Raw genomic sequence first — 27676 nt, 5'->3', positions numbered from 1 at the left:
TGGAAAAGCATAGCTGCACTGAGCAGACAGATTGACCTTCATTTTACACAGTCATGTTCCCAGTCCAGTTCAGCCCATTCTTATCTCCCTACAAGAGTCATCACAGTGTCAAGGATAAAAAGATCACTGGAGTTCCATTCTGCACTGTGCAATCTTGTAGTGTACCAAAACCAGATATACAGAAAACACACACAACGTGTGGAAAAATACTACTGTTAATTCAGTTCATAGCTATATTAGTAGTTTGCATAGAGTTTCTTCTCCTAAAACTAGCATGTTTTAAAGTTGTCTCTAGAAACAGAGAGCTAGAGCAGGATCACACTGAAACAAGTTCAGCCATTTTCAAAAAAAAAAAAAAAAGGGGGGGTGTTTATTAAAAACGTAGATTCAACACTAAAATGAACTGAAATTTTCTGCAATTTTGAACATATTTTCAAAAATGTACTAGTGTACTCTTCTTTTTCCACAAGAAGCAATTGATATGTGCCAAAATTTCCATGCCAATAGAGACAGCATTTCATGTGTCATTTCAGTGCCTTCATTTTGGGGTGTTCAGCTTGTAACACTGTAATGAGACTTACTATTTTTCAAGGCAAATACTGCTGTCAGATGGACTCCTATCAATCAAAGCACAAACTAGCTCCTTTCTTTGGAAAACATGGGTCATGTTGTTTTATGGTAAGAACTGAGCTACAGGAAAATGCCTGTATCAGTTGCCCCACTCTAACAGAATGTTTGATTTCTTACAAAAAAAGGCTTGAAATTATGAAAACCCACTGTCTATGAGGAGGTATACAAAACGTGATGGCACAGTAAGGGAAGAGGTGCACATCTGCTGTCTCTCCCCCATGCTGAGACACAATGGGAGCATTCTGACTCCTTCCACCCAGAGAACTCAGCCATGTGTTAGAAGTCTATGGGAGCACTTGGGCTGCCTCTGCAGACTCTTTAGGGTCTGTGTATTTTTCATTTCTTAGCCAAAAATTACTTCCTTGTTTCTGCAAAACCAGCCAAATCTAAAAGAGGATCAACAGACTACTTATTTTAGAAATTAAATGTCATTTTTCATATTTGAAAAGGAATACATATGCAACATAAATGTGAAGCCAGAGGGTGCTCTTTTTATGTATAATGTCCTGGTTAAGGCTGGTTTCTATGGCAGCAGAAAAGAAGATTTTTGTTTTTTCCCATACACACACCCCCCCAGAGGAACTTATTCAGATACTGAACTTTGGAAGATTCAATTGGCTTATTAAAAGTATTTTTTCTTCTTTGATGATATGCAAAAACTGATAAGAGATCAGCTACTTAGATTATAACCCACTTTAAATATTCACTTCAATGTATCTGCAACCGTATCTTCTTATTGCTGTTTTGTGTTTCAAAAGAGGCATTTAGAAATACAGCAAGGGCATTTGATTACTTAGCACCAGCTGAGGTCAGAAAATCACACTGACTAATGATATTAAGCTGAGGAGAGTCACAAAATTAATTATAACTTTACATCTGACCTTTACAAGTAGGTAGCTCTGGGTTCATAAGAATGACATTAGGTTTTAGATAAACAGCTATATAGCTGAAGATAATTTCTCCTGTTTAAAGTATATACATTTACAATTTCTATTTTTATACCTGATAGCAAAAGCTATAATCACCAATTCATTGTGCAGAAATGGAAAGTTCTGTTGTAACATGTCTGGGTTAGGTAAAATGTTGCAGAAAAAAGAAATACAGTCCGTTTTAATTTGCCACCTCACAGCCATGCATTAGTAGGCAAATTCAAAGTCTCAAGGACTCTGGTCTTTTTACATTGCCTGTGGAAGACTAATATACTCTCAAATGGCACAATATGTAGATCCGTGGTTTAAAAAAAAATGAAAAAAACCCCAAACCATACAGCCTGACATTCAACGTTTGTGAGCAACTGTCAAGGGACAATTTAAGATATCAGCTCAGGATTATTTAGACTGTTAGGCACTTGGAGGTTGATCTTATTTCCACTGAGGTCAACAATTAACACTTCTGTTCACATCCATAGTAGAGATTCGACAATTTGACTAAACAGTTGCCCTGCAGCTTGATAACCTTTTACAATAAAATATGTCAAGCTGCACAGCTTCCCAGCACTAAAGGTATGTCTATATAATCAACATCTGGTCCAACTTGTGCTCAGCCCAAACTACTACTGAGTCCACATTGTGTGGACACAATTTTGGTTCAAGTCTGCATAACTCTTTGACATGTATTGAGACAAGACAATGAGAAAAGCTGGGTCCCTTGTGTCCCTTGGCACAAGTCCAAATATGTCAATAACCAGTGTGGATAAGACAGATACGCTACATTTAACTTGGATACTACCACATAACCCACTTGCTCTTGCAGCAGTATCTCATGGCTGAGGTCAAGAAGACCACTCTACTAGGTCTTTCCTGGGACCCTTTTGTTTGCAGGTGAGTGAATATTGCAAAGACTGCTGCACTCCAAGCAAGTGCATGCTATAGGCAACAATTTACATTCACAGCATAAGCACAGCTCTAATTTTACTGTCTTCTCAAGTGTTTGCACAGCAGACTCCTTTAAATTCATAAGAGAAGCAGCTTTGATACAGTGAAGATTATCTAAGCAGATCCATCCCACTCTTTGTAGGACCTCTTCCATTTTCTCTGCAGCACCAGACTACCTTCTGGAACACAGCAAGTAAATAAAGGCCATATAACTTCTTTGGTGTTTTCAGGAGGATTCAGTCAGAAAAATGTTAGCGTTAGCATGGCCTCAAGTCAAATAACATTGTTTTATGGAATTTGCATCCTGTATTCGTAATACTTTGCAAACCTGACCTTATAACCTTCAATTCTGATGTCACAAATATTTACACAGGTAAGCAGTTTCTGGGATAATCCTGTTTTGCTCAAAATACAAAATCCCACATATGGAACACAGTTCAGCTATCTAAATATTTGTGTAAACAGATGCTACTTCATTTGGAGCACTGCCTTTACCACACCACTATACTTAACACCTAGCATTTCTTTTTTATTCCAGGTTGCCATACTGTTGAAATGTATTCCACATTTGTTTTAAGAATGCTGCACGGAGTGGGAGGGCTTTGGCCCAGATCCTGCCATTACACACCTTCTTTCACTGACCTGAATGTGAGCTGCATCAAGCCTGACAGATACATCTTCCACTAAGCAATTCTAGCAGGCAGAGTTTTGCTTCATTGTCCTGTGAAGACTTTCAGTTCTCCAACTGCTTCAGTGCCAGACTCTCCAGGAACGGAGAAGAGTGGTGCCTCGCTCCCATTGACTGCAGTATGAATTACCCTTCATTTCTTTACAAATCTCTCTCTTCCCTCTCACATGGAAACTGTCCAATTTTTTCTGGAGGGAGGAGAAGAAAAATGCATTAAAAAGGCAGCAAAGTGTATGGTGATTGCCTTTTTCCCTGTCTAGTGAACACTGTCCAAAGATGTTCTCCTCAAGTCAGATGAAACTGAATAATATATTTCTGTATCACTGCAGGCTAAGTTTGACCTTTAAATATTAATATTTAAATATTAATGAAATAGCAGGAGGAAAGCAGACTGACAGGTGTAATACAAGTCAGACAAAATAGCACAGTAAAATTATGTGCTGCATTGAAATTCTCATTAGTGATAATGAGATAGGAACATATAACCCATGATCTGAAAATGTACTCCAGAAAATCCAGGTAGAATAAATGATCAGAAAATTTTGCTAAGAGTAATTATTCTTATTTTATAACTTTGGGGGCAATTCTTTCAGAGAGGAAAAGTCAGACACCTGTACTTATGCATGTAAGTGGACTTTTTTCTTTAAATTGGACCCTTATTGGATTTGTTTCCTAAAATATTTTACCTAAGGGTCTATTTCCATTCCAACAGTATAGGAAAATGTTAATCTTTACACAGTTCTTCATATTAGCTCACTAGTCTGTTCTTCATTAATCAAAGTGTATCTCTCAAACATGCCCCGAGTACTGCTTATACCACTAAAGCTGTCTGAGAATTGTAGAAAATTATATGCTGAAATTATAAACATTTTCCCATTAAGTGCAATATAACAAGATAGAGGCATAATTTTGAAATGGGATCAGTTCTTCATTCAGCATCTTCGCTGCAACATAAAAAGGCAAAATCACAGAAGTCAGGTAGAGACACTGGGAGCTTTCAAACCATTCACACTTAAAATCATACGTGCGAATCTACAAGATGGTTTTGAAAACATGACTCAGAGAATCTGTCTTAAAACTGGTGAAAACAAGACATTAATAATGAAGGAGAGCTTAACAGATCACAGCTGCTGCCTCACAGGTCTGTGTCTCTGCTAAAGCTGCACTGTTTAATGGAAAGATAATATGATGTTGGAAATTACGTAATTAAAAAAAATATTTACAATTACTTTGTTGATCCTTTTTGAAGACAGTTAACTACCTAGTAAGGTATAAAGTTGTAAAAGGTATAAATGTGTAGAAATGCGTGGTGGAGGTGAGGTATAACCTCCCTGGAAGAAGTAAACACTCTAAAATCAGGCTGGCTAGGGAATTCAATTTGTTATATCTTCCAGTGTCTCTCAGCATCACCTGCAGGGCCAGACTTACTCAATGCTTTATCTTCTTCTGTCAGAAGAAAAAGTGACTAACACTAATTCTATGGCACAGAACAAATGGCTTTACTTTTGCAGGTAAGTTCTTACCCTGAGCGATCAGACTCCAGAGAAAGTCTCACAGTGGCCAACAAATAGCTGTACAACATCAGCCAATGTGAGAGTACTGCAAGATCATGAATGCAGAATACAAATGAAAATGCGATTTTCACAGAGCATGTATATTCTGAGGAGGCCGAGATCTGTGCCTGTCCTAAATCTGAGCTGCCAGCATAGCAAGTTTTATTTTAAATAATACTTGCAAAACCTACTCCATCCTTAGGGAGCTGCCAACATAGTCCTTCAAATACTCACATTGTCCCAATACTTAAGTCCCCACCACCTCACTTGCACTATGCACAGCTCCATGGCTCAACACACAGTCCAATAAAGTGTTCTGCCAGCTCCTTACCCTCCCTCATGGTTTCTGCTGACTTTATTGTGCCAGAATCCTGTAACAGGTTCATGAAATTCAAGGAGAACAACTGAGGGAGCTGAGACGTGGCATCCAGCTTATCCCAGACACTACACTGCCCAAACCTGTGTGAGACGTGGGCCTGGATGAGGCAGCCTCTCAGTACAGGGAACACGACTGACCTCAGGCCAAAGCCACCTCCGCTGTTCATAGTAAGCTCACCCACCAGCAGAGATGCTCATTTTCCTTCTGATGTGAGGTGCTCAACCAAGAGGCCATTAATTTCAGGATGTAACAGGGATCTTGAGAAAACAGATTATCTTTGAGGATACACAACGTGTAGGTTGTGACAACTGAAATGTAGCATGTGCTGGGATGTGAGACATAGATTTTGGGCATCACCAAAGGACTGTCCCACTACTGTGGTCAGGGTCAGTGAGGGAATGTGCTCTTTTAGAAGAGCACACTCAGGGGGCTCCAGGGTACAGCAAAACCAAATTATTTTCTTGAAGTCAGCTATCACTTTTTTTCTAATCAAAGTTTAGTTCTATGGCACTTGAAATAGCATTTTTACAACAGAATTTTTGCTCCACATTTGGTGTCTAGACAGAAGACATTTTTTAAATGCTTACGCTTGCTGGGGTGCTAAGGCTTATAGCCTAAGAAGTCACACAGAGATCTGCTTCATTCATCAAAACCTGCTGCACATCTGCAAAATATATATTTGTGTCTTAGGCTCCTGATCTCCATGTGCATCCTTGCTGTATTTTTCTTGAAATGTACAAATCTCAGCTCAGGATTAAATAATTTTTTTTTCACATTTTGCCACCTAAACTAGTGGTTTTCTTGCTTTCTTTTGTGAAATGACATAATTACAGATTAATGCATTTTGCCATTCAAGGTTGAAGTAATTCAGGCTTCATTTAAAGCCCTAAATTGCCCTTTTACACACTACACAATGAGTACATTTGCTCTCTGACTGGAGCTTACCTGTGCTGATTTGCTGCATCCTTTTCTTCGTCTTCAATTATCTTCATTCCTTACAGACGTGGACAGGAAAGGGTAAAACACACTATTACTCCAAAGGATGGGCATTATATAGAAATTATGTTGTTCTGAGACTAGAATAAAAGAAAAATCCTTTCCATTTCACTCAATCTTACTAAAAAAAAATACTTTTTTCACTCCATAACTTCCAGAAGAGGAATGAAGGCATGGGCACAAAAACTGCTGCAAAGCAAGCTGAACACCAGAACTTCCTCATGTTTTGTGCAGAGGACAAAGGACTAAGGGGACAGGCTCTCCAAGGACAAAGTGTTCACCAGAAGGACACAGGAACAGCCCTAGGACAGACCCTGCCTCTGACAGTAACCAGGAACTTCGATTCCTTGCATAACCTGGACCTGGGACAAAGATGGATTGTTCTCATGGATAAGCAACTATAAGTAATTACTGATCACTATAAAAAAAAGCATGAGGAACCCTTTAGGGAAGCACAACATTTCAACTCAGCCAGGTAATACTTAAAACGTACAAACCCAAATAAACATCCAGCACTGTTTCCAAAACTGCATTTAAGGAGCTTGTCTATATTAAGAGCCTATTCACTCTGTACGCCCAACAGTCAATGAGGAGAGACAGACACCACTATAGAGCTCATGTGACATTTGAACTGCTTCTTGAAGCCAGTGCTTTTAGTACAGGACCTCTGTTAATGTCCATAGTTAGTTGGCAGGAATGTAACCATGAATTATTTTTTTCAGGGTGCCTGTGGCAAAGGTAGAAGCTCCACATGTATTTTCTGAGTCCCAGTCCCGTAACTAAGTGACACTGAAATAAATTTGGTTATATTACTAATGTCATTTCTTTACACCTGCCAATTTACATGAGAATGTTTTAAGCTATCAGAGTAAGGGGGAGTGTAGAAACTAGACTGTATGCCATGGCTGATCACTGTTTCAGTCACCAAATGTTTCCTTCCTTTACTAATACATATCCTCTAATAATGCTCTGTTAATTCCCTTCAAGAAAATTTGACTATCTGATGTGCTGTTGCATGCTTGGTAAATGACCTATGGTTTACCATTATGTAAGTAAAGATGGAACATCTCTCTTTGCACAACTCAATGATTTAATAATTATTAATGAGACATTATGCCTTTAAACATTTCTGGCAGATGATTAAGTGCAAGCTAAATGTTTAACATAGGTTTTAGAGACTTGTATTATGATGCTGCATAGCAACTGAAACTTCATATACACAGCTAAGGTAAATTCCATTATAGCTATCTGGGAATTGTTTCTGAGATTTTGTGAAGCAGGCAAAATAACAAATTTCTGTCAATATATTCAGTGTCATTTGCATATGAAGCAGTTTTGCCACACCAACGAGTTTTGCAATCTCAGTGTACCCATATTCCAAATCTATATCCAGATACTCCTTACCATGTACACGATTCTCACCTGCAGAATCCTGCCACAGAAGTCCAAAGACATTTGCCTTCTGCTAGATGTGAACAGCTCATCTTTCTGCATGCCAAATTAAAAACAGAGCTCTGTTGTGAGAGCCAGTCATCCGCAGGATGTCTACAGACATGGACGCTCAGGAAAACAGTGGCAAGACATCGATCAACATGCATTAAACTGAACATGATGAGCTGCAGAAGAAGGTTGAGAACCCTTACACACAAGAATGACATGGAAGTTTGTTATCACTAACTTAAAAAAACAAAAACTTTTCCCTTATAATACTGACAAATATGATAAGTGAGAATATAGCTGGACATTTGGAACAATTTATTGGTTTTCCCCCTTTGCTTGGTTCTTCAGTAAGCTCAGGTAGCAACTGCAATACTTAATAAGTACTAGATAGCTGCTTCATCTGCTTACCTTATTCAGCATTGCCTGAAAGACTTTATTCATGGTATTATTCTCAGTATTGCTATTAGTCAGTGATGGGTTGTTTAAGACAGTTTGAAATGGTTGTAAGGTACAAAGCAAGAATTTTCCCCAACATGAGTCAAAGTTTAGTCCAAACAATGTATAAGCCTGACATGGTCATGAATAGTATGTGCCCTAGGTCTCTGTATACTTTCAATTCCCATGGACCTTACTGCAGTTTAAGGGAAGGAGTGGTAACACTGAGAAGGAGCTTTGGGAGTCCAAAAGCCATGATGACTATGGAAATGCATAATTATTAGTTTGTTAGAATTAAAGCTATCACTTGGTTCTAGCAAATAATTGAAGGCAGATCATGGTTTTCCCAAGCCCTGTTTGGGTTGGACTGTGACAATAAGGACAAAGACCCAGCTGAAGCCATCTTTATGCTCTCCTGTCTCAGAATTTCTGGTGCTTGTTCTGCAGAAAAACACATAGAAAAGTTAGAAATTTTTGTTCATGCTTGCAGCCAACAGATTAAAAGAAACTGATATCTAATACTGCTGTGCAGCAATTATTTTTCCAGTAAGAATAGACAATCACATATCTTAGTAGAGTGATATCCCACTGAGTTATAAGCTGATGTGCCACTGCCTTTTGTCATGTTACATGAACAGACACCAAAAGCACCACAGCCAGTTTAAGTCATCTTGATCCCCTGTGGAGGCTCTGAGTTGTCCAAGAACAGTGACAGATATGTTAAGGAGCAAACTAACGGAGATGGACTATGTCATACAGTCTCTGGATTACTACATTTTTTACAGATTAAACATAGGTGAATGATTTGAGTTTTGTTTCTGAGATAGTTTGCTCTGAAACAGCCTGCCTTCAGATGAAGTACACAGTCTTAGGAAGGCTGGCTAGTCATTGACTTCTCCTATGTGCTACCAGAGAACAGAGAACTGTAGCTCAGGTATGTTGAAACAGCCAGGTAAGAAAACTGCACTAAGGCCAATCTGAAGACTGGAAAGACCACAATTCCCCTTGGATCTATGCAATTGTTCAAGATCTGACACCTGAAAGAAAATGCTTTGGAAGATACCAGAGGGGTCAAGCATGCAGTGACTTGCTGTGCTAGCTAACCTGCTAACAAGACAGGAAGTGTGGCTCTTCCTTCACTTCATTTTAAATTTTTCCCTGTTCTGGGGCACAAGAACAGAAATTATGATCACCAATAGAATTTAACTCTGATCCATTAAGAAAGCCTGCCATCTCCTGGTTTTTTCAACAATAGCCTTCCTTGAAAAAAAAGTTGGTTTAGTTAAATCTTACAGCTGATCATAAAGTCATGCTTGCTCTGAACCTTTAAGGGAAAATGTCACTGATGATAAAGGACAGGCAAGTGAAAGTTGGAAAGGCTAATGCATTATGACTACACTATATAGGTTAAGCCAATGTGGGCAATAATTATAACTATACAGCTTGACACAGTTTATAAAGGCTTGAACCGTAAAAGCTCAGAGTCCAGTAATACAAGCCATTGAGCGTTCTCTGAGGGAGTGCTGTCCAAGGTCCCACCGAGCCTCAATCCAAAAAACCAGTATTGCATAACAGACATATAAGAAATAACCACTCTCATGAATATTAAAACTCCTGTAAACGGCAATCTGAAAGAGTCTTAAACATAAAAGTAACTCACACTGGTTTTAAGGACATGCAGAATTACGTAAAGCAGAAGAGTAGTGTAAAACTGTGGAGGTAGGAGAATACCAACAAGATTGGGCAAAGGAGGGGTGAGTCACTTCAAAGAAATCACTAGTAAGTGTATTCCTAACTGCATCTTGCAGAAAATATGACAATGAACTCATATGACATTTTCTTGAAGTTATTCTGTTATTCAGAACAGGGCTGAAAGCACACTCAGGTAGAGGTACCACAGATTCCTTGACATGTTCTATGTCCACTATTTAGTTTCCTCCTCTGTCCAGACTGATGACAGCCTAATCCCCTAATATGTATACTTTGTAACAAAATAGTATGTTACTGTATATTTGTATTTATTTGTATATTTAAATTTTGGCAGTTGAGAGTAATACACTTCTGTATAATTAGTATTGCAACAGTGCCCAGAGCTCCCTGATACATACAGGCCTTCTCTGTTATAGGTCCTATAGAAACATATTTTTAAAATTAGTCCTTGCTTTAAGGGCTTGATATCTAAGTACAAAAAGGCAATGGGAATAAAGAAATATGGCTATCCTCATCTCACAGATGAAGATGTACTTACTGTACACTTAATGATCACTTAAGGTAATGTGAGCATCTACAACACAACAAGGCATTGAGTTCTGTTCTCGTAAGTCCCAGACAGATGTCTGCACTGCAAAATCTTTTTTATTATTTTATACATGAAGGAAACAAACATTTAAAGCATAAACATCATTTTGAACATAGACATACTGTCTGTCTTCATGAAATCAGGGGCCTGAGCTCAAGGAGTTTAATATTTAAGGTATCTGTTCCCCATCAGTAATCAGAAGAATGCTAATGCCATTGTTTAAATAATGCTTTGTTTAATTCAAGATTTTCAACCCCTTCTTCCTTGAAGGAAGAATTTTGCACTGTTTAGAGTAAAGGTAAAAGGATTGTACCTGTTTTGAATTGTTACATAAAGTATTACTCTCCAGCATAAAAAGATTTACACATTTTAGGAAGAAACATAACAATTCAACTATGTGACGTTACCTGAAAGTTTTTCCACAATAGTTGCCAATGCATCCTTCCATAAGCTTTTAGATTTCTAGGTAAATGTTTGAAAATGAATAAGACTGAAGAAAACTCAGAAGAATATTGCACTACATTCTCCATCATCTTTTGCACTAACAGCATGAGAAACATAGGGCTACTATTCAAGGAAGTAAAATCTGACTTAAAATTTCAGGAACCAACTTTAAAACAATTTTAAAAAATCATAAATGGCATAATCGAATTAAATTAGAAGTATTCAGCAAGGTGTAGAAAATTTTGTAGTGAAACAGTGGTCCGTGACAGGTAAACAAAGGAACACATGTAAGGGACAACTTGGGGGGTGGGGGGCTAACCTCAATCCTTCATTCTCTTTCCTTTTCAACTAATGGCAAGTTTGTGTTAGAGCGATCTCCCAGCTAGGATGACATCTTGTGTTCGAACTTCCATCAACGAAATGCCACAGATCTGTCACCATACAGCTGCCATACACCCAGAACATCCAAAGTTCTCACCCTCCCCTCCATATTTTATCTTCAAAATAGTTACAAAGAGTTTTAGCTGACCCTATGTATTTCACTTACTGTCTCAGCTTTCATACTCTGAGTTCAACTGTGACTTTATATTATACGAAGAGGGCAATTTTAAATGAAGATATGTAAATGGTAAGACAATATAAAAGACACGCTCCTGAATAAAAGGCAGTAATATACTTATTAGGAATCTTTAAATTAATGAGGGCACTGTAAAAGGAAAGCCTTTCATGCCTGAGAAAATTATTATTTTAAAAATTATGATCCTGTCAGTCTGTAAGTTATATGCTAGCTGCTACACCTGCAATTTGATTAATCTGTTAATTAATCACTTGATCCTACTTGTAGCCTTTGCAGTATTTTGAAAAAAACTTCACTAAGTTTTGGGGGTTTTTTAAACAGGAAAATATGAAAGAATTGGTCTTCATATCTAAAGAAAAATATTATGAATTTAAGTGCTATCTTTGTAAAAGTGACTACCTTACTGTCATGTGCCAAACAAGCTATTTATCAACTCTTACTAGGGATGGTAGAACAGTTGAAACAAACAGCTGTAAACAGCCTCCTGTTTACAGAATAGAAAATGTTTGATCACTATTTCATTCAATTCAGAAAAGCAATTTCTGAGTACCCCAAAAATACGTTGTAAGTTTAAATTACAGATATCAGAAACAACTTGTTCTGCATTGCTAAAATAAAACAAAATAAAATAAAATCTAAACTATTCATCTATGTGCCATGCATGCTTTTACACTATGGTTATCCTCATGGTACCCTCCTGCCTGCCAGTAGTAGATTACAAATTGTGTACTGCTCTTGTATTATGTATTATTTGTTCTCTCATTGCCTCTGTGAGGATAAAAATGTATATAGCACCTATTGTTTTCCTAGAGGATTTTTTTTTTTTTTGTAGTGTGTAGGTGTTAAATATAAAATGTCTATATATTTATTTTGGAAATGGCAAAGCTTTCTTAACAAAGGAGAGTTATACAATTATAACAGAAAACCCCACTGTGACAACTCTGACAAACAAACTTGCAGATACCTTTGCATCCATCACTTGCATACATACACAGACTTTTCTTGCATAAGTAAGACACATTTGAAAAAAAAATTGTATCTGATACTTGGTTTTAAACCAGGTCCCTATCTAGAACTTACTACTGTCTGACAGATAAATCTGATCTAACAGGGAAACTTATAATCTGTTAAAAATTACAAGACAACTCTGAAAGGTTCTCCAAGCAATAAAAAGCTCTAGTTCTCTAGTTCAAAACTTTTAGCTTAATGGTGCAGATGTTCACAAATGACATCACTAGTGGTTTTGTTCATGTACAACCTAAGACATCAGAAAAGCATTTTTTCAGACATTCTGCTTTCTGGAAATAAAACCTATCTGCCTTAATTCAGCTCTGTACCACAACTAGAGTACCCAGAAATGACCACACACTTTTGTTTCATGATCTTTTCTATGTGGGATTTTGATATCTTTTGTATAAATCACCACCATCTACCCGCAATGATAAAACTGAAGTCAATGACTACTTTTGTATTACACTGTTAATCAACACAAGTTTAGTTAATGGTAAGTAGGAGCAAAGATTTTGAATTTGGCTTTAATGATGAATTGGGAGATAAAATACTGACACTGGCAGCACATTAAAAACATTCATCTTCAGAGATAAATTTACAGTATCTAATATGGACTTACTCAGGTCTATAAAGGCTTGGCTAACTCAAAATGTGGTTCCCTACAAACTTTCCTGCAAGATCATATGTAGAGAATTTGAGACATTTTGACAACAACTCAATAAACATTGGAGAAAATCCTATTGTTAGTAACAATTGCCTACTAAATCAAGTAATTAGGAATGAATCTGTCGGACAGAAATGAGACAGGTACTGGGGGAATTCATATGATATCTAAGAAATGCAGACTTCAGAGAAAAGGAAACCATTAACATCAGTTAGTGGTTTAAACTATTGCCTAGACCTGTCACAATAAAATTATCATTATTGCCTTCTGAGTCTTCTTGTTTGTAACTTTCCACAATTGCAGCTTGAAGAAAAAACAAAGACAAAAAGAAAGAAGCTCATAAAACATGTTTTGAAAATTCCAGAGAAGCATTCTGTTTTGCTAACTCTTACCAACATGTTTTACAAGATATTGAGACAAGGCAATCTTGGAGCACGTGATATTTTGCCACCTAATGAAACCTCTAATTTCTGAGTTCCTATACTTAATGCCATGACATCTGTTTACACAGATGCAAGATCATCATTTATCTACAAACACAACAAAGTTTTCCTTGAGTGCTATGCTGATAATAGCCAACTGACGTAGCCAATATATTCTGCTCAGTGGCATCTAACATAACTTCTCAGGACAGTTTATCAGTTTGGGCCTCATGCCACACTAATTCAATTTCACAAAGACTTGCCAAGTCAGCTGGGACTCAACATGGACACTGAGGTGAGCTCTTTATTTAGGATTTTACCTGATCAGTGTTTCCAGGTCCTAATTCTTGGCAGAGCTGAGGATGTGATGATGTGGGTGAAAGCAAAATAGCAATGATCCTGGTTAAGATAAGAACACGAGGACCATGCGATGCCTGAAGGACACAGTTTTCTCCTCCCTCAGCGTAAGTATTAGTCTCCTGCCCAGATGTTTAATTCACTCTATCTGTGCAATGACTGTATTTCAGAAAGGATCATCACCTGTGTTAAACCTGGATCCAAATAGCAAACCTAGTCACATATGTATAAATAAGTACAGACTAGGAAGAGCAAACCTATATCTACTTAAAAAAAACATTCTGTGCACACAATATAAGGTAGCCAGGAAGGAAATATGTCCAGAACCTAAATTACTGAGTTTCAGTAAGGAACTTTTACCTGCTTAAAATTCAGCCTTGAACCAAGTTCCCCTGGAGTTTTGTACCAAAAGCCTTTCTTGCAGAGGACAGTTCACTTTATTTTCAAACATGGCTGATAGAGATGGCAGTTACCCTTTCAACTGAATTAGCCAGTGGCTAGACCTGTTATCCAGTCTGTGAAAGTCTGGACAAGATCACACGATTCATACTCTGAAGAACAAATTTAAATCTCATCCTGGTGATCCATACAGGCTCTGCAAGACAACAACTGCAGATGGTGAAAAATTACTTTTGTTTCAATAGCTTTTTAAAAAAAATAAATGTTACATGCAAGAAAGACTTCGAAATTACTATAGTAATAGTTCTGCAGTTTATTCTGCCTTACAGCAAGGTATTGCAGGCTGAACCTTACACAGTTTGTAGTTCAGATTTCTAACAGGGTGGTTACTGGTTAAAACAGCCAAGCAACCTGCCGCAAATCCCTGTACTGTTTGTGCCATCTGCTGGTCAGGAAGGATGGGAATGGCGCTGCAGGAGCTGCGCTGTGGAAGAGGATGCAGAGCCAGAAAAAAAAAAAAAAAGAAAAAAAAAGAAAAAAAAGGAGGACAGCAAAAGGAAAAGTCATGCTGCCGCTCACTGGAATCGAGGCGCAGCTAGGAGCTCCAGCTGGAAAGAGCTACCTAACAGAGCTCCAAGAAACCATGCCCTGGGAGCGGCGGGCTCCCAGACCTGGCCTGCTGGCTGGCACTGAAAGCCCAGGGGGTTTCCACGTTTTTCGCAGCTATCAGGAGGAGCCGGCAGTAGGCCAGGCGGCTACGGAAGATGCAGGACCGCCCCGACGGCACGGCTCTGTGCTTTATCCCCGGGGTCGGCGCCGGGGGTCCTGCCGGCCCGAAAGTGTCAGAGCTTTGGCGCTGGAGGGAGGCAGGGGCGGTTGCACCGCCGTGCGCTGCATCCCCGGGGGTGCCCGCGGGGTCACCGCCTGGGCCGGCTGCCAGCAGCGGAGCAGCACCGTGGGGCACGCAGCCCTGCCTCCGGGCTGCCCGCGGGAGGGCACGCAGGGGGTACCTGAAACCACCTCTCCTGGAGGTGCTACATGTGGCACCGCGCAGGTGGATGGATGCCCGAGAACATAACTCCTCGCGTTGGAGTTAAGCACCTGTAGCCACCAGCGGAGGCAGCGCTACCGGGCGAACGGGCGCTGTGGGGTAACGGGTGCCTGTGGCGGAGACGGCGAGTCCCTTCCCAGGGGTAAAACGGGGCGCTAAGGGACGGGCAGCGGGGACAAGCGCCCACGGCGGGACAGGCGGCGCGGCGCGGTGGCCGTGCCCGGGCTCGCCCCGCCGCAGGGGGGACCCAGCCGCTGCCGGCCGGCGCTGTCACCTCCGGGCCGCCGGGGGGCGCTGCGGGCCGCCCATCAGGCCGGGCGGCGGTTCCGGCGGGCCCGCGTGCGCCGCGCTGCACTCCCCACGCGTGGCGGGCTGAGCGGGGCCGGGCGGCGGCGATGTCGGTGTCGGTGGCCGCGGGCAACCTGCCCATGCGGCTGCTCCGCAGGAAGATCCACAAGCGCAACCTGAAGCTGCGGCAGCGCAACCTGAAGCTGCGGGAGGCCGAGGGGGCAGGTACGGCGGGGACGGGACGGGGACGGGGCCGAGCGGGCGGCCCTGCGGGGCCTCTCCCCGGCCGAGCGCTTGCGGAGCCGTCGCTGATGTTGTGTTTTTCCCCCCCTTGTCTCTCCGGAACGTGCCCCCGCGCCGTGCAGTGCCCGTGCCCGGTGAGGCGGCATCGCAGGGCACCCCGGCGGCGGTCGCCCCCGAAGCAGAGGCCCCCGAGGCAGAGCCGGCGGCGGCCGAGGAGCGCGGGGAGGCGGCGGTCGCTCCCCGCGGCGGGGAAGCGAGGAAGAAGAAGAAGAAGAAGAGGAAGGCGGCGGCTGATGCTCAGGGCGGTACGTTAGCGTGACAAACACAGGCAGGCCCTCAGCACTGAGGTGTTCCTGGGGACCCCGGGAAGCGCCTACTGTCGGTTTCCGCCCTGTCGGACAGAGTTCGTGGGCCCGGCTGTGGCCAGCACCCTGGTGTGCCCGGGAGGTCCTCGGCATTACCGGTCCTGTTCCAGCTGTAACTTTGGAACTTTAATACATACTAAACCAGTAGCAACCAGTTTGTTGCATAGGATTCTGTTTTATAACGCGAAGTATGGTTGTTTTGCTTGCTTATAATAGATATCAAACACGTCAACCCAAAGCAGAGCTTTGACAGCTGGGTGCCGTCAGTGCTTGAATGTGCAGCCAGCACGTCTTCCAGCAGTGCATCCCACCTTGGGCAACAGCTTTGTATTATGAAAATAAAGTATGCTGGAAAACTACCCCCAAAAACTACACCCCACAAGCGCTGCTACATCTGTGTATATTTTTACATGTATATATGCATAGAGACACATATGCACATAGGTATTTGAAGCTTCTATCCCTTATGTATTTATCTTTGTGCCACTTACTACAGTTATGCAGATAAAGAGGTGCTGTCACACTCAGCAGATTCAGGTACTTAAAGCAGAACGGAGACATTGCATTTCACATGTCCTGAGCACAAACTGTGTTGGAATTGGAAAGTTGATGGCTGCATTACAGATAGGAAATAATTTTGTAACTTGTTAGAGGATAATTTATCATGTTTCCACACAAAATGTCATATAATATACATTAAGCTTTGTTATTCTACTATGCAAAGTGGATTGTGTGGAAGGAGCTTAGGAATATTTTTGCTGTCTGCCTCAGAAGTTTCCACAGAAACTTGCCTCCCCTTCTCCTGCCTTGCTCCCACGCCATGAAAAAAGCGTGACATTTGTACGTGGTTTATAGCCTAAAGAAATTCACTCTGTGGAACAACTTTTAATGATGAACATATCCTTCGTATCTCTGACTTGTCTATTGTAAAATAACATTCTAGATACAGAAACTAAAAAAGCAAAAACTGGAGAAGATGAATCTGTGGAGGTAGAAGATGAAGATAAGCAGGATTCTGGAGAGAAAGAAGTGGAGGAGGAGGAGGGAGAGGAGGATGAAGTGCCCAGTTTACCATTAGGTGTAACAGGTATCTTGCATTCTCTTTTTCACGTGTGCAAAAATCCAGGGTCTGACACTTTCTTCCAGAGCAAGTTTCAGTTTTCAAATTAGTTTTATAAGTCAGATGTTTGAATGTCGGTGACATGACACTGGCAACTGTACAGTTGTCACTCAGTTACTGTTCTTTGAAATTTGCATTATATGCACACTCTTCTTAGTCTTAAAATTGCTAGTGAAAACATATTTTAAAACCTATATACCCACATATGTTTTACTGCAGAGGAAAAAGTCAATTAAAGAGCAAGATGGAGGTGTATGACTAGTAAACTTGGCAGGAGCAGCAGTGCATTCGTGTTTTAACAGCTCTGTAGTATTCTTAGGGACACATTAATAGGGAGTATTTTGTCAGTGTCTTAGGATATTATGGAAGAAAGGAATAAGGAAAAGTCCTTTAATTTTTTTTCATCTAGGTCAGTGGATGGAATTGAAGGAATAAGTTTGACTATTTCCCCCCCCCCCCCCCCCTTTCTTCAGGTGCTTTTGAAGACAATTCTTTTACTTCCCTGGCTGGTGTTGTCAGTGAGAATACATTAAAAGGCATAAATGACATGGGTTTTACGCACATGACTGAAATTCAGCATAAAAGTATTAAGCCGCTTCTGGAAGGGAGGTAAGAAATACATCTTTTCAATCACTATATTGACCCCATATGTTGTGTAAATTTTGCTAGCAAGCTAACTACATGAAATGTGACTTTCTGCAGCTAAACTGTTGGGGTTTTTAAAATACTTTCTCATATGTTTTATGTATTTGGTTTATAGACATTAATACAAGTGAACAAAGTATATCTGTGTTGCACCTGAAAAGTATTTAGGATAAGCTCATGGAAACTGCTTTGCATCTGGCTTTGGCAGCAGAGAAGTCTGTTTTCACTAGTCTTCTTATCAGGGTGTCTCAAAGACGCTGTCTCCTGCTGTCACTAGTGACAGATTACTGTGGACTACATCTGCCAGCAAACTCTTAATACCAACTCTACTGGTTTTCTTTAAGCCTTGTTACATTTTTACATTGTCACTGTTGTTCAGAATAGGATTGTTCCTCTCTCTGTACGATCAACTAAATACTACTTTTTCTAACTTTGCTGTATACAGGGATATTTTAGCAGCTGCAAAAACAGGCAGTGGCAAAACACTTGCGTTTCTTATTCCTGCAGTAGAGCTCATCTACAAGCTAAAATTCATGCCTAGAAATGGTAAGGCTCTTTATTTCACAGTGGAATTTTACTGTGGCATGGCCATTTAGGGACATGGCTGGGAGGGGGATTGGAGAAGTTGTAACTTACTCTTGTCTGATATATTTTTTTAGGAACAGGTGTTATTATTCTTTCTCCTACTCGGGAGCTTGCTATGCAGACCTATGGAGTTCTTAAAGAACTTATGAATCATCATGTTCACACCTATGGTCTGATAATGGGGGGTAGTAACAGATCAGCAGAAGCACAGAAACTTGGAAATGGAATCAACATAATTGTGGCAACACCAGGAAGACTGCTGGATCATATGCAGGTAGATAAAATATTCATGTCTAATCTGTGTTAGTAAAACATAATAAAACTCCTGTCCTTGTCTGGCTCTGAATTTGTTAATCTTCTAGAACACTCCAGGTTTCATGTATAAGAACTTGCAGTGTTTGGTAATTGATGAGGCGGATCGTATCTTGGAGGTTGGATTTGAAGAAGAAATGAAACAGATCATAAAACTTCTACCAAGTAAGAAAAAAAATCTGTCTTTCTTGGAAATCATTTGACTAACATTATGTATCCTTTATGACTCGATTATTATAAGAGAAGTCATTCATTTTTATAGTTCTGTAAATGCACTTCAGAGTGATTGTCTTACTCTGTCCTTTTCTTCTGATCGTTAGTACATATTACTTTATTTTACATCATGCATCTGAAGGACAGAGTTTTCATATGCACTTTAGGAATATAATTTTATTCATGTAAGATCCTTTTAGTTTAACATCTATGTTCTTTCATTCATCTTCCGCTGCCCATTTATTTCCTACAATTCATTATTTCCTAATAAGGCTTAAATGGAAGGGAAAAGGTCTTCTGACTTGCAGTTTGAATTTTCTTCATACCTCCAAGAACAGTATCTTAAGGACGTTTAAGAAGGGAAGTTTAAGGCAGTTTAAGCTTAGGAGACTGGAACATCTCCCTTATGAGGAAAGGCTGAGAGAGCTGCGCCTGTTTAGCCTGGAGAAAAGACTGAGAGGGGATCTTACCATCTGTACAAGTATCTTAAGGGCAAGTGTCAAGGGAATGGGGCCAGGCTCTTTTCAGTGACGCCCAGTGACAGAACAAGGGCCGCAGGCACAAACTGAAATAGAAGTAGTTCTGTGTGAATATGAGGAAGAACTTTACTTTGAAGGTGACAGAGCACTGGAGCAGGCTGCCCAGAGTGGCTGTGAAGTCTCCTGCTCTGGAGACGTTCAAGACCCACCTAGATGCAACTCCGTGCTACCTTCTCTAGGTGAACCTGCTTTAGTAGGGGGTTGGACTGGATGCTCTCCAGAGGTCCCTTCCAACCCCAACCATTCTGTGATGAAGTACTTGCCTTGAAATCTTCTTCTCCTAATTTCTCATTTAGCTATTCATTATAATTGATGTATTAAACACATTCTCAGAGCCAAACAGGCTCTCTCCCTTTAACTTCCAAAATGTAGAAAAAAACCCCATGGAAACAGTACATGAAAAAGCAGTGATAAATAGTTTGAGGTTCCACATCTTAAATTCAGATCTGCATGTTTAAAATACAGATATATAAATGTAATAAATAACATCCCATGAGGACTGTTAATGAACAGTGCTAAAAATGGAAGTAGGAAAACGATGTGTTCTTCATGGTGGAAAATTACAGATAAAAGAAATTTTTACTTTGCATGAGTTTAAATATTTTTTGTCTCATTAGGAAGTAAATTACATTTTGAAACAGACACTTTGAAACAGAAAAGCAGTTTTTCAAAAACAGTGGCACCAGTTGTTTAGCAGGAACAATTGCTACTGTTCTTGCAGCTGTGAAATGGAACAGGCTAAGTCTGCATTTTCCATGTACTTGTGTAACAAGAAAATGTTACAGGATCAGGATGTGTATTTGAGCTAAGAGATAACAGGCAGGCAGATTTCCTACACCTGCTCTAAGACCTTTGAAGTCGCTGAGGTCCGATACAGGTGGACTGCCCCATGACTAAATAGCATGCACAAACGTGTATGTTCAAGACTGATTTTGCGAGACAAACAGTAACAATGCGCTTTTGTAAGTTTTTTCTTGCACAGTCTAGCATGATTTTTTTTTTAACACAAGCATTTTAATATGGGAGTAAAACTGATTTATAGTTAGAATTACAAGGTTGGTCTCTATTTAAATCATTGGTCTGTATCTGAATTGGATTGCAAATAGTTATTAACATTTTCCCAGAGATAATACTGTGTTTTGATAGCTGTTAGGATTTTGGGGGTAGGGGCAGCCTAAGTAAACATACTGTACAATCCATAATACAAATACACCTCTCTTTGTCAGCAGCAGTATGTTTAAACTCGAATTTAATTGAAAAAAGTAGGGGAGTTTGCAGCTGGAGATTTTATGGACTTTCTGTTTGAATTCTCGTTCAAAAAATGACGCTATCTTTTTCAAAATAAATATTTTTTCAGAGCGCAGACAGACGATGCTTTTTTCTGCTACACAAACCAGAAAGGTTGAAGATCTGGCAAAGATCTCTCTGAAGAAAGAGCCATTATACGTTGGGGTTGATGATAACAAGGAGACAGCAACAGTAGATGGTCTTGAACAGGTAAAGCACAGATGTTATTAAAAGGAATATGATCTGTGAAGTCCAGTGTGTTTTTAACTGGGTTGTACAGACGCCACCTTAAAATGCATTTATCGTCCTAATGGGCAAAAGCTGTCAATTGCCCGAAGGGCTTTATTTAGTCTCCTAACTATAGTAAGTTATGTGTATCTAGTCATTGCAGGACACATGATATAAAACCTCATGAAATAGTAATATAGTTACACTTGTCTGTTCTTACCTGTATTACACACCTACACTCCAGTTGTCTAACTATTTTCATGTTGGTTACTAGAGATAAATACACTTCAGATATATTTCATTATTGCTGCTGCAGATAGTAACTAAATGGAGTTGCACAGTAGTTTGTGTTTGTGCAGTTGACATGATGAATGTTGTTATAAAATTACCGGTAGCTAGCTATTACCTTAATGGAGTAAACCAGTGGCAAGAATTCCATAAACTAAAATTCTTGACAACATAAAAAAAAATGTTAGGGACCCTATGCAGTTTTTTTTCATGCCTGATGTCAGTAATTGAAAGTTCTGGAAATTAATTTTTATTGTATAAACTAATTACTTTTCACTGAACTTATGCTAGTAATTTTAATTAAAAATTACTTCTTCATATTTCAAGTTAGTACAGAAGTTTCTTGCCAGCTTTATCATCTTTAGGAGTTTCATGTACAAAGGAGAGGGACAGCCCATAAATAGAGTGGTTTGGCCCAGTATAGCTAGAAGAATTATTTGTTTCACAACATAACACTTCCCTGATTTAATGGTCTTGCTGAAACAAAAGTTTGTTCCATACTGCTTTATTTAACAATATTTTAAAAATTTCCAGGGATATGTCGTGTGTCCATCTGAAAAAAGATTCCTTTTGCTATTCACATTCCTCAAGAAGAACCGGAAGAAGAAACTAATGGTATTTTTTTCTTCATGTATGTCAGTAAAGTACCACTATGAACTACTCAACTATATTGATCTGCCTGTTTTGGCCATTCATGTAAGTATTTTATTCATTGATTTTTAATGTGGTAGTGGTACCTGTAAGTTGCTACTGACATACTTGCCTTGTTTTTTTCAGTCCGGTTTCTAATAAAAGACGCCGTGTTCAGAAAAATGATGATGATCTCGATTAGTCTGTAGAGGAAGGAGATAAAGACTGTATAATAACAACACCTCAATACTGTTAATCTTGCTCTTTTCCAGACCAGGACTGAACACTGATGTTAATTTATGCTCTGTGTGTAGAAAGCTTTCTGTTTTCTTCCAAGAGGTTGCCTTTTACAAGCACTAAAACTCAATTTGTGGAGCTAAGCTATTGTCAGAGGAATTCAAATGCTGTGATCTCTGAAGTGTTGTGTGCTTTTTCTAAGGCCAGGGTGATGTTTGGTTTTATTATGCCAGTTCTTACCATTTGGATGAGTATTTAAAATACTTTGTCAAAACCACAAAATGTGTAGTTTAGGAGAAAGAATTGACTGAAAGTTTATGAAACAGTTATAACTGACCATAAATGTCCTTTTTTAATTTTGTTCTTGTGGAGGTTTTTTTGGTATACTTTGATAGAACTGATACAAGTATGGTAGTTGGTTGATTGTTTTTTAACCTGTAATCTATCTTATTGCTAGATTTGCAAATGTCCTTTTTATACAGAAAGATGCCTCAAATTATTTTACATTTTTGGCAGTGCTATAGTATGTGAAATGAGATTTAAGCTTACAAGTTGGCAGACTTGGTTTGGTTTTTTTTTTCCTTCAGTTGATAGCTCATCATTAATGCGTCTGTTCCCTTCTCCTTCTAGGGCAAGCAGAAACAAACCAAACGTACTACAACATTTTTCCAGTTCTGTAATGCAGAATCTGGAATACTGTTGTGCACTGATGTAGCTGCGAGAGGATTGGATATTCCTGAAGTTGACTGGATTGTCCAGTATGACCCTCCAGATGATCCAAAAGTAAGTTAAGAAGATAAGAGAAACTTTGCAGCAGCAAGTCAAATCGTAGCTACAAATGTAGTTGTAGAGAAAAGTTGAAACTGCTGCTTGACAGAGGCCAGGATTCAGCCATGTTCATCTCTCACTGCTGATTTTTTCCGTTTCTTTGACCAGCTCCTAGGAAATGCTCCATGTAGCTGAGACCTTTGTTAACCTTTTTAAGAGCTGCTTTTAAAAACTTTATTCTTTGTGCTGATAAATTAATTTGAAATCTAATAAGTTAAACAACAAAACTCTTCTCAGGAGGACTATGAGCTAATATGCATCACTGTCTCCTAACAGCTTTTGCAGTGGAAATTTGAGGTTTTCTTATTTGAATAAATGTCCAGTGTAAACAAGCAAACCTCAAAAAACTCTTTTCTGACATATACAGCAAATATACCAAAAGCAAGGTTTTATTTTCAGTTATAGTAGAGTGAGATTTTTTTTTTTAATTTCAGTAAAAGGTAAAATACTTTTAGTCAGGGATTCCGTCTCAGCCTAATTATGCTTTGCATCTTCAGCACTTAAGTTTCCCTCATCCATGTGTCAGTGCTAAGAAAAAGTCTTAAAAAATAATGGATTATGTATTACACTAATGTTAAAATCGGGGGGGATGGAGGGTGGGGTGTGCAGCTGTTTGATTATTACATGTTTGAAAGACTGATTGGACTTGCTGTTTCTTATTTTTTCCAAAAGGAATATATTCATCGTGTTGGTAGAACTGCCAGAGGCATAAATGGTAGAGGGCACGCTCTACTCATTTTACGACCAGAAGAACTGGGCTTTCTTCGTTACCTAAAACAAGCCAGGGTAAACTTAAGTCTAACTTTTAATTTTTTTTAAACTGCGCAACAGGTTTTTTAAAGGCAAAAACTGTAACAATCAAACATTTTAATTTTTTAAGCAAATAGGTTCTGTTGTTTAGACTAAAGTCAGCAACACAAAGGTAAATATTAAGTGTACATACAGTAGCTTTGCGAATGTGCAACTTGTGTTAGTAAAAATTAAATGAATTTTCTGTGACCTCTCTGTGGAAGGATACTGGGAGTTTAACCATCCAGAGGAAATAAAAAACCTGGATGTTGCTTCTGTAGGTTTTGGGTTTTTTCTGTTTAAAGACTCAGTTCCATTTTGTTTAATTCCAAAAGAAGCATAGCTTTCTTCAAAACATAATCATTTTAGTATGAACAAACTGCACGGTTTTTTGGTTGCTCTCCAGGTTTTTGCCACTTATAATTGAAGTGGTATAGCTTCTAAAGCAAAAGCTAGAGTGGTAAAATTACATGACATACTGAGCACCTTTACTATTCTAGCTTAAAGGAAGTGATAATACTGGCATATCGATGTAAAGGCAAGCAATAGGACAAGGGGAAAACAGCCTGAAGTTACCCCAGGGGAGGTTTAGATTGGAGATTAGGAATAATTTCTTTACTGAAAGGGTGGTCAAGCATTTGAACAGGCTGCCCAGGGAAGTGGTGGATTCACCATCCCTGGAGGTAATTAAAATACATGCAGATGTGGGGCTTAGGGGCATGGTTTAGTGGTGGACTTGGCAGTGCTGGGTTTACTTTGGATTTTCTGATCATAAAGGTCTTTTCCAACCTAAACAATTCTATGATACAGCTGTGGTATTAAAAAATGAATCTTCTGTAATCCAACAGGTCTTAGGTCCTAAACATGTTCACTATTTACACAGCATAAATAATTTTTATATTTTATTTCTTTTTTTTTGTTTAAGGTACCACTAAGTGAATTTGAATTTTCTTGGTCAAAAATTTCAGACATCCAGTCTCAGGTATGAAATGACTTCATACTACAGCTACTCTGAATACCTGTGTAATAATTTATGTGGAGAAATTTATAGTCTATAATGGCCGCAGTTTAAGAATACGTATACTTGTTTAGAAAAGTTTCTGTAGATGAGTACTGTGCAGTAAATCCTTCTGTTATATTGTCCCTTTTAATAGCTAGTATTAAATTGTCTTCATTATGAGGTATGAATTTGCTTGTAAGAATTGTTTTTTCCCATTACATCACAAAGCCACGGTGATGTAAACCTGCTTTCAACTTTTAAACAGAATGTTCTTGTCTGGCATAGCAAACAGGGGCTCGGTAGCTTTTACTGAATAGTTGTGTATCTGCAGATTAATTGTGAGTAACGTATGTCTTAAAAGATGATTTACTTAGACTTCACTGTGCAGAAAGAGAGCCAGTATCAACACTTAGAAATGTTAGTGTGCAGTCCAGGTGTATTTTTAACTAGCTGGTGTTAATAAAGCCCAGCATCAGCTAAACCTGTTCTGTGCTCCAGTGCTACAAAAATAGCCATTGAGCACAAAGTTGAATAAGAACAGTGTAGATAATTCTGTGGATGTGGATTTCTACTGTTGTTTAGTCCTGTGAATCATTCTTCTGATAAGAGCTCTGTAAAGCTTCTTTGCAGTTTAAATTTGAAATACCAAGTACTAGAAGCAGTGAAGACTCCTTACAGAGAAAGATGATCCTAGTTACAAATGTATTAGGAAGTAATGGAAGTCTAATGTAACTTATTTTTAGTGTGCTGAATTAATATATACATTAAACATCAAATGAGGCACTTGGATCAAAAGAGTATTGGGAACTTAGCCCACAACAAATAAATTGTCTTAGTCTACACTAGTGCATCTGCATTTTTGTGTTAGAATTAATACTGCTTATTTTATGATGCGTTTGCACCAAATAGATAAGGCTACATATAGAATTACATGGACTCATACAGTTTAGATGTCTGACATAAAAGTATACTGTTGTTGTCCATTAATTCTCAATACACAGTTTTGTGGTGTGGCTGCAGTTGTATACGCCTCGATTAGCTTGTTAGGGACAACCCAATTTAATATTTCTTTAAATTTTCATATTGCTGAGGCTTGGTACTGTAATTCAGCTTCAGGCTTTTTTGTGCCTCTATTTATAAAAGCACTCTGATATATGTATGTTCACTCTACTGTCACAGGGCAATTTTGCTGAAATGAATAGCGAATGTCACTGCAGCTCACACAGTAAATAATCTGCTTGAATATGATTTATACATTTGGTACAGCTATAATTGGATATGCCTCTTGTTTTGTTTTGGTTTTTTTTTATCCCTCACCAGCTGGAAAAACTGATTGAGAAGAACTACTTCCTTCACAAGTCAGCCCAGGAAGCATACAAAGCTTACATTAGAGCTTACGACTCCCATTCTCTGAAGCAGATCTATAACGTCAATAACTTGGATCTTCCCAAAGTCAGCCTTTCATTTGGTTTTAAAGTTCCTCCATTTGTTGACCTCAGTATCCTTTTACTACAGTGTTTCAAAGCTGAATTTCTGTGTTATGTTAAATGCAACTCATTGATAGTCCTATGCTACTTCAAATCCTGATGATTTTTTTTTGCTATTAATCGCATAAATGCATCAAAGAAAATGTTAAATACCAAATACTAAAACTACAAAAAATGCCTACAAACATCTATGTCTTAGTGCACGTACATGCTGTATGCACTTCAGTTGCTGTGGGGTGGCAGATAACTGGAATGCATACATGCATACATCTTCTAGAGTATTGTTCTCATCCATGTAAAATACTTTCATTGAAAGGTAAGTGTTTAATAATCATGGAATATTGAAACAGAGGGGCAAGAGCATGAAATAGAAGACTGTATCTAGGCTACTATCAAACCTGCCAGTGGATGGAATTTGAAGCAGTACTTTGGCCAACTTAGCTGGACAACTGGAGGAATAAAAGCATTATTTACAATCACAGGCACAAAGTTCTAGTTTTGTCTGTAGTTATGCAACTCAGCTTTTTGTATAATGCTGCTACTTTTTCTCACATTATTAACCCTTACAATACCTAAAAAGCAACATTTCAAATTATTCCTTTTTAAGTTCTTTAACCAATAAAATTCCAGATGTTAACAGTAACCATGGCAGAAGACTACAGAAACGAGGTGGAGGTGGGGGATTTGGTTACCAGAAAGCGAAGAATGTCCACAAAGCTAAAATCTTCAAACACATCAGCAAGAAATCGGACCGTCGGCAGTTTTCTCGTTAATTATATGTTCATAAAATGGCTTGTGGCATTGGAATAGACTACCTTGATCAAAACCATCTTGGAGATACTTCCAATATAAACTGCTCTATTCACATTTTAGGGGTCTTTATGGTTTTGTTTCTGGGAACATATTTTATACAGGAAGACTCATTGGAAGGCAGACTAAAGATAGAAAGGGAGAATATGGCTAGCTAATGTTGCCACACTTGTTGTAAGGAAAAAGATAGCTGAATATAATTATCTTAAGTCAATACTATAGTGCTTTTTATTAAAGAAAAAACGCAGGTTTTATAGAAGAATTTCCTTCATTTACCCTTTTTCCTATGCAGGCCTCTGAAAATTGTTGGATTACACAATACAACAGATTACAGTGTAAAATTTAAGATTAAAAAAAAAATTAATCACATGAATCATTACTAGGGTTTTTAGTGCTACAGATCTCTGCTCTGTCCATCAAATATGCTGAAGAATGGAGGAAGACTCCTTTAGAACAGAACATACCTATAAATAATTAAGGTTGTATGAACTTATGATTCATTTCAGTCATATCTGTATAACAAGTACAGTGTCCAAGATTAAAAAAAAATCTCTTAAACTACA

The 27676-nt window shown here is 38.9% G+C and overlaps 1 protein-coding gene across 1 annotated transcript; it reads left to right on the top strand.

The window, feature by feature from the left end:
* Positions 1-15526: 15526 nt before the first annotated feature.
* On the top strand, positions 15527-27676 carry DDX18 (DEAD-box helicase 18). The gene is made up of 14 exons (XM_080399197.1): positions 15527-15732; positions 15873-16055; positions 17059-17202; positions 17709-17844; positions 18326-18426; positions 18540-18739; positions 18828-18942; positions 20887-21026; positions 21867-22028; positions 22830-22982; positions 23700-23813; positions 24742-24798; positions 26137-26314; positions 26934-27676. Exons 1-14 carry the CDS (start codon positions 15615-15617, stop codon positions 27074-27076), a joined length of 1944 nt encoding a protein of 647 aa, XP_080255323.1. The 5' UTR covers positions 15527-15614; the 3' UTR covers positions 27077-27676.

This window comes from Falco punctatus (genome assembly GCF_963210335.1).
Source record: "Falco punctatus genome assembly, chromosome: 8".
Classification (NCBI taxonomy): domain Eukaryota; kingdom Metazoa; phylum Chordata; class Aves; order Falconiformes; family Falconidae; genus Falco; species Falco punctatus.
The sequence above is the reverse complement of the archived record's forward strand: the minus strand, read 5'-3'. Positions and strand labels throughout refer to the sequence as shown.

Bases quoted from the DNA above. Each gene is read 5' to 3' on its own strand.
- DDX18 (XM_080399197.1), top strand. From the start codon at position 15,615: ATGTCGGTGTCGGTGGCCGCGGGCAACCTGCCCATGCGGCTGCTCCGC. The intron at 17,203-17,708 runs GTATCTTGCATT...CCCTTTCTTCAG, and splicing joins TTTACCATTAGGTGTAACAG to GTGCTTTTGAAGACAATTCT. The intron at 21,027-21,866 runs GTAAAGCACAGA...AAAAATTTCCAG, and splicing joins CAGTAGATGGTCTTGAACAG to GGATATGTCGTGTGTCCATC.